Source organism: Antechinus flavipes, chromosome 4 (genome assembly GCF_016432865.1).
Source record: "Antechinus flavipes isolate AdamAnt ecotype Samford, QLD, Australia chromosome 4, AdamAnt_v2, whole genome shotgun sequence".
NCBI lineage: Eukaryota > Metazoa > Chordata > Mammalia > Dasyuromorphia > Dasyuridae > Antechinus > Antechinus flavipes.
The window spans coordinates 387370106-387378172 of NC_067401.1; the positions used below are offsets into that span (position 1 = coordinate 387370106).

Genomic DNA, 8067 nt, shown 5'->3' on the forward strand with positions numbered 1-8067 from the left:
TCCATTACCCAAGTCACATTACCTTACCCACATGGAACTATAGCCACGAATGATGGGTGGGAACCTCTCAGCTCCAGGCAGCTTACAGAGCACTGTTTGGGAGGTCTGAGGATTTCTTGAGAGAGGTTTCTGAGGCAGGGGAAGCAACAAAGGGGACATCATCCTCACAATGGGCAGAGCCTTGTCCCCACCTTGACTTGCTGAGGAGTGTCTGGCACAAGCCCAGTCTGAAGAACTGAGAGCCCTCTGTAAAGAGTGTACAGAGTCAATGGGGGACTGTTTCGGTGCTAGCTGGGGAAGCAGCAGCCCTGGATATCGTGGCCAATATTATAGCACAGACCTGGGACCTCTACTTCCAACAAGGCCAGCCTCTCCTCTCACCTAAATCTTACTATAAGACTGAGACAGTGGTGGGACCTGAGAGAGAGGGTATAAAAGGAAGAGGGAAGATTTAGCACAGCGTGAGACAAAATTTAGGGCTGGAGCCAAGAGCCTAAGAGATGATGCTATGAGCATAGTAGGCCAGAAAAGGAACCAGTTGCTGAGTAATATTGGTTTGCCAATTTAGGAAAAGCTCTTGGAAATATATAGAGAACAGATGAGATTGTGGGAGGGCTGGGAGAGAGCAGGCTGGTGATAATTTTTTTTCCCTACTTGAATAAAAAGAATCCCAGGAAAATCCCTTCCCCTAGCAGGTGTGACAGTAGCCCTTTTGGAGGGAGGGGTCCGGTTTAACACTTCTAGAAAAGTTTCTGGAGACTTTATGGACATAGGGTCCTCTTGGCTATTCGACTGAATCTGAGTTGGAAAGGGATCTTAAGAGGTATATCCTGAACTCATTTTGCAGAGAAGGAAGTTAAGACCAGAGGATGTGAAATGCCTAAGTTAAAGTCACAAAGCAAATTACAGACAGCCAAGAATTGGGGTTTCCCCTCCATCTGGGAACACATTGAGTACTGGAGAATGGAATTAGGCAACAGCCCAGGGTGAGAGATAATTGCTTATAGGATTTCTAGCACATCCCTTTAGCATGGGGACCCAAAAGCTGAGTCACCCCTGTCTCTGCCTAGAAAAAGATGTGTCTATGGGTCAGTTGGCAAGGATAGGAAAGAAGGGCACCAGCAACAACAAAGAATAGTCTTTAGGGACAGGCAAAAAAGAGCCAAGGCACCTTGATGGAAGGAATGGGACATTCTTAAGACCTGGGGCAGTAAGAAAAGGTATCTGTTCTTAGCTTTTTCTATACTCCAGTTTCTGCTTCTGGTTCTGAGCTTCCATTGCCAGTTTAGGTTCCTTACAGCACCCACCCTCATTTCATTCCAAGAAAATTATAAGCAAACCTGAGTGAGAAAAGCTTAGGAGTCTCTCCTTTCTGTTCCTCCTACCCCTAAGTGAGTCATCCCCAAAACCACATGGCAACCTTCCTACTCACCCAAGAGCAGCAGTACCAGACTCATCCCCATAATCTAGGGAATGACCAGACAGTGGTTTTATGCCCATCTCTGGCACAGCAAGACCTTAGTTGTATCTCTGTTGTAAACTACATCTAAGTCTGGTGAGTTTTATACCAACTTGGACATCAGAGCACTACGGTGTCTCTGCCCCCTCCCTGAACAGGAGACTCATTTATGAAGCTAATCTATGCCCAGCCAAGTCAGGAAACTCAGAAGAAGCGGACACAACTTCTAGGAATCCACAAAGGGTAGATAGTCAGGGATAGACTTGGGTTATGTCCTTGCTAGTCAAGGACATGCTCAAAGACACTGAAGTTAGGATTTAGGCGTGTTACACATTTACAGGTTTAATCTGTGGGGATAGCCCTGATTTGCAAGGCAGTAGTGGGAAAGAAGGGAGAAGAATAAGGAGTAAAAGGATGATTGGTGACCAGTAGATATGGCCCTCTTCCACCTCCACCTCCACCCAGATGGGGGTAGTTGTGACAGTGGAAATGGCAGCAGACACAGGTAAGCACCAGGACTGCTGAAGGTGGCCTGAGGGAAGACATTACTTACCAGGGGATGGAGGGTGTACCCTCACCCACCATGCTTTCCTTCCCAATACTTCATATCTTTCCACCTTCATTAAAAAGAAGCCCATCATCCTCCCTACCCCAAAGTATCCCAAGACTTTCCCAGTAAGGTATCCCACGACTGTTCTGTGTCTTCAGGAAGTCTATCCCAAATCAAAGTATCTGTCCTGCTTGGTCTGATGCTCAGTGTCCACGGATCCTTCTGCATGATCCTCTCCCACCAGTGGAACAAGGTGGAGAAATTAGGGTGTGCCTCAGAACAAGTAGATGCCTAAAGGGAAGGCTGCAAAAATACAGGACTGGTTCCTCAGGCCCCAGGGTAAGCAGACTGTGCCGGCATGTAGGGAGGAGGAGCTGGAAAGAAAAAGGGACTGAATTAGTGACATGAACAACAGCCCTTGGCAGATTGAGGGAAGGGAGTGAGAGAGAGCTGGGAGGTATGTGGGAAGAGAACCGGTAACTGGGAAACGGAACTATGGGCTGAAGGCGGGAGGATGGAAGATGTCCAAGCAGGGTTGGGAGCACTCAAGGGAAGACAACAGAGGGGTTTGGGGTTTCTTACCTGCAGGATTGTAGACCGGGGGACCAGCGGGGTACATGGGATACTGGGGGGCAGGGCCACTGGGGGGATACACAAAGCCTGGCTGTGGGGGCGCAGGGCCAGCCTTGGGGTCCTGAGGATATGGGTACATCGGCTGGATGGGGATGCCTGCCATCGGGATCTCTTGAACTAGAACGGCAAAGGAAAGACATTAATACTCTTGACAGTGTGAACACAGAATAAACACTGTTGACTGAATGAGTAAGACTGTGGGAAGGGAAGGGAGTTTTAAAGATAATCCAGCCTGATCCTATTGGTTTACAGGTGAGAAAGGGAACAAGGCTTTGCAAGGTGGAATCTGGATCTCTCTCAAATAGACCCAGGACAGCACTTTAGTGATATTCCTGGCCCATCTTGGCTGGGAGGACTCCAGGATTCATACTCAGCCCCCAGGGTTCTAGAGGGGGAGTGGTGGGTAGGGCTCAGACACCGGCTGCTACAGATCCGGTTACAGAGCAGACACTCCTCCCTTTCCCCCACCCCCAGTCAGGGAAGGCACAATTCCTGGAGGGGGCTCAGATTTCAGAGACCTCGGTCCTTGAGAACAGGCCACCTGGGGAATACCCAGCTGGGACAGGGAGACCAAAAGTCCAAAACTCCTGTACAGCTGTCCAAGGGGTAAATCCCCCAGGCTCTGTCACTCACAGTAACCCCCCCCTCCCCATCCCCACGGAGTTACATATTCTACCCGCCAGGGTGAGACAGGCAGCATGGTACAGTTGTATACATGGTATAGAAAGCTTTGGAATCCAGAAGCTCCCAGTTCAAATCTTGCCTCAGGTACTTAACTAGCCATGTGACTTTGGATAAATCACAACCTCTCCAGACCCGAGTTTCCTCATTTATAAAAGAAAGGCGTGGGACTCTAAGTTCTAAGATCCTATGACATCTGCTACTCTGTTTTTTCTACAATTTCTAACAGTGACAGCTGTCGTACTGCCCTGGCCCCATTACCCAATATTTACAAGCTCTATTATATTTATAATTTTCAACTACATAATAACCTACCTTACTATATACTCCATACTTGTGGTCTATTATATAGATAACTTTCAAATATGACTAAGATCTACCTTACTATACAGCCCACAATAAAGCGACCAGTGATTCAGAACCTCGGTGCACATATATTCATGCCCAGCTGAGCCCACCCCGCATCCCCCAGGCCCACATAGGCTTCGGGCACCCCCCCTCCAGTCCATACCTTCTAAGGGACTCCGAAGCTGCTGGCGCCGGCGGTACAGGTAACAACAGGAGCAGAGGAAGCAGCAGATGGTGGTGACCACCACGGCGATGAACAGGATCACAGCTGAGGCAATACCCGCAATAGTCTTGGGGCTAGGGGCACAGTAAGGCTCTGTCAACAGCCGGTCCATGTAGAAAGGAGCCAGGACACCTGGGACTCCAACTAGATGGATGCTATCCTGGTCTGCCATTGTAGCACAAAGACAACTTTCCAACATAATGTGCTTGGCTCTAGCCAGGGCTTCAGGGTCCAGGGGTGGTGGGGAGGGGGCAGTAATAGCTAGTCAGAAAAGGGGCCTGGTTTTGTGGCTCTTCCCTACAGAGAGGAGCCTAGTTCCCCGACATGGTGAGCCAGCAGATATGTAGCTGACTAAGTGTGGGGCATCCTGGGACTGGTAGTTTTTTGGGTTTACTTTTAGGACCATACTCTCCTGGGTGTACCAGGAAGGCCCTAGGGAGCTGATAAGGGACCAGAGGAAGAGAGTGCTCTCAGTGCACCTCCAACCTGTTTATTGATTTATTGCGTTGACTTCATACCAGCAGTAACTTAGAGTTGATAAAGCACAGTCTGAGTTCTACTGCTAACTTAGCTCTCAGGAATTTTGCTGGACAGGGAAAAACCCCAAACAAAACACAACAAACACAATAGGGCTCTGGGAGAGGAGATAAGGGGGCCTATCCCGGGTCAAGTCCCAGGTTCTGCAGTATGTAGCACTGATTCCCTCCATGGAACCCAGGAGTCCATCATTTCACTCCCAGACACTAATCATTTAGCTGTGATTACCAAGCTAGCCTTCTGGGTTTCAGACCAAAATGTGGGAAGGAGAAAGAAAGAAACAAAAAGGATGGCGGAAGGAAGAAGAGTCAGTAGGGACAGAACCACTGGACAAAAAAGAGATGGAAGAGGAGGGAGTAAGGGCCAGAGAAGAAAGGCTAGATAGAGGAGGAGGCTGGGAATCCACACCTAAAGGCCAGACAGTGCTTCTGTTGCCGTTCAGTGATGAGCTTGGATAGGTCTCTGCAGCAGAAACGGTGGTAGCAGGTCCCACAGCAGAAGGAGGCCAATTCACAGTCAAACCCGGGGTGCCATGAGCCGTTCCCATCCAGATACCACAGGCAGTCCTCGTCTGCCAACACTAGGAACACAGTAAGCACCCGGTGGGCACCGTGCTTGCCCCTCTTGCATCCTACTCCCTCCAACTGCTTGTGGATCCCAGTCCTGGATGGACTCCTGGCAGCCACGAAACTCCCTCTCTCCCCTCCCCCTTGCAGCTTCTGCCAATGAGATCTCACTCCTTGGCATCTGACCCCATGCCCACTTTCCAGACATCAAACATGGGGTCCGATTGCCAGAGCTCCTGCCTCGACACCCTTTCCCTCCTCTGGGATATTCAGTCAACCCCCACCTCCCTTTCCAAGGCCCATAGCCCTTTGTCTTTCCCTCCTCCGGGAGCTCCCTCTGGGTCCTATGTCCCCCTTCCCCCACCCCATCACTCCCTTCCTTCCCCACCCTAAACCTGCCCCGGTCCAACCTCCCACCCCCTTACCCAGAGGAGCCAACAGGATGAAGAACAATATTCCAGCTAGCTGCTGCGCTGGGGCCCAGGTCAGCCCCGGAGGCGACATAACTGGGGGCAAGGACAGGGGCAAGGGCAGTGCTGGGGCTGCCACGGGAAGGAGGCAGAACTGGGGAAGAGGAAGACAGCCCAGCGGGAGCCGGAGCCGCCGAAGCTGCGGTAGGGCTGGGACCACGGCGGCGGGCGGGCGGACGGCAGCTCCGAATCCTGCGCCCGCCCCCTCGAGGGGAGGGACTAAGGAGGCTGTCTAGCCTGGGTAACCCTGCCCCTGCCGGCTCGGTGCTACTGGCCCCCGCAAAGGTCCAGTCAACAGGGGCCCCGAGCTGGCGTTTCCCACCCTCGGCCCTGGCAGCGCGCACCCCTTATATAATATGGACCGCTCCTGAATTCAGTTGGGCGACCCTCTGCCTTCTCTGCCCCTCATCCAGGAGCTTCCAGCGATGCCCGCCCCAGTCCTTCCTCACCTGGCCATGGGAATCAAGGCAAGAGCCAGAAGCCTCGGTCCGGGGGCCATCCGGGAATATTCGGGCTGCGGTGCCAGCCTTCATGAGAGTAACGCGTAGCTGAGGCTGCCCTGGTTACCGAGTGTCCATCATGGGGAGGAGCCTAGGGGGACGTGGAAAGAAGGGGCTGGGGGATGGTCCCCCTCTACAGAGCCTGAGAACACAGACTCCCATTGAGAGGCTGCTCAGAGCTGCATTGTGTCACCCTGCCCTCACAGGGCCCTGTTGCTTTGCCAGCTGTGTTGGCCTGCTAAGGCCGGGCCCTACCCCCACCCGTGTGCCCATCGAGTTGATACAGTGCTGGAACTTGCCTTAGAGTTGGTCGTGCTTTGGACAGTGGGAACACTGGCACTTTTAAGAGAGAAATCAGTTTTTAAAAATACATCTTTGGGGATCTATTTAATAATAGTCATTTCAATCATCGCTTTTGTTTATGTAGTACTTTAATGTTCTCAAGCATTCATCCCATCGGGTTTTTGTGAAGATCAACTGAGGTAATGTATGTTAAAGGACTTTGCAAATCTTAAAAGTGCTGGATCAGTATCAGTTGTTAGCATCCTTGTTGTGGGCTTCGTTATTAACGCTCAGACACCAGCTCCCGATCTTGCCTGACTCCGACAATTGAAAGTGATCTCCCTCCACTCCTAGTTTGTCACAGCTTCAAATTCCTTTGTACTAAACATATACTGGAGCTAGCTTGGTAAAAGGACTGGAGTTGGAGTCAGGTTCTGATCCCATGTGTTTATCCAGCCTTAATCACTGATTGGACATTGCCACAAACTGAGACCTGTTAAAGAAAGACTTTAGCTTAATAGAGCCAAGATCTTCCACTACACCCAGGGCCATTTCCAGTCATTCTGATCTGTATCTTGCCATAGAACCCAGATGGCTTGGGGAGGAGAGAGCAAGGCTGGTGACTTTGTACCTCTCCCCCTTCCTTAAATACAATTCACTTGCATGTCATGGCATCTCTTTGAGGTCATGGTGCTCTTTGAGAATGAAGGACAAACTGCCTGTGTCACCTCTGGCAAGTCACCATGCTGTTATTCCTCCTTTGTCCTGCAATTGGACCAGTGACATCAAGGGAATGATGGATGCCTTGCTTTTTTAAAAAATAAGAATAGCTTTTCATTTTTCAAAATACATGCAGATACCTTTGCAAAACCTTGTGTTCCAAATTTTTCTCCATCCTTCTCTCCCTTCCCCCTCCCCCAGGCAGCAAGTAATCCAATATAGGTTAAACATGTGCAGTTCTTCTAAACATATTTCTACATTTAGCATGCTGCACAAGAAAAATCAGATCAAAAAGGGAAAAATAAGAGAAAGAAAAAACCAACAAGCAAACAACAACAAAAGTGAAGATATTATATTGTGATCCATATTCAGTCCCCATAGTCCTCTCTCTTGGATGCAGATGGTTCTCTTTAGAGTGATGGATGTCTTGGCTTGCTCATGAATTGGATTTGAACGTGGCAGAGCTGGGCAGTCTTTAGATTCACTTTCTTTTCCAGAGCTGTTGGAGACAGGAAACAAAGAGCCAAGAAGAACGTGACTACCTGTGCGTAAACTCTGATACGGTTAGCTAAAACCTTATTGTGAACAAACAATAAGTCCTAAATTCCTGAGACAAGATAATGTGTGTCCCAGGAAATTGGCCATATCCGCCCAGGAACTAGATAACGAGTATGCCCCAGGATGTCAGCCATACCTTGGTCTGACATTCTTCTCTTTACATTGCAACCCCCCACCCAGAAAACGCAGGCAGTCAAATCATATATAACTAAGATCCTTTTCTTTCAATAAATGAGACTCTTTTCCACCGCAATGTAGTCTCCCTCCTCCTTCTCACCCGTTTCTCTTACAGGTCTTTTTGTCCTCCTCGACACCCCAAAAATGACGAGGTCCTGCTGGTTAGGACAAGAGCCATCAAAGGTAGTGGCAAAATAAGGTCAAGATGGTGATGAAATAAGAGGATGACATGATAGGCTAAGGGAGGGACTCTTAGAGGAGGTAGAGTAAGGAACAGGAAGTCAAAGTGATTTTTAAAAGTAAATTAGAGGGGTAGCTAGTTAGTATAGTTAGTGGACAGAGCACCAGCCCTGAAGTCAGGAA

General features: G+C 49.7%; 1 protein-coding gene across 1 annotated transcript; it reads right to left on the minus strand.

Moving 5' to 3' along the window:
- Nucleotides 1–1785: 1785 nt before the first annotated feature.
- On the minus strand, nt 1786–5705 carry SHISA4 (shisa family member 4). The gene is made up of 5 exons (XM_051998660.1): nt 5423–5705; nt 4840–5011; nt 3835–3968; nt 2592–2759; nt 1786–2383 (listed from the first exon to the last, which is right to left on the minus strand). The coding sequence occupies exons 1-5, from the start codon at nt 5499–5501 to the stop codon at nt 2337–2339; spliced, it is 600 nt and encodes a 199-aa protein (XP_051854620.1). The 5' UTR covers nt 5502–5705; the 3' UTR covers nt 1786–2336.
- Nucleotides 5706–8067: the final 2362 nt, after the last annotated feature.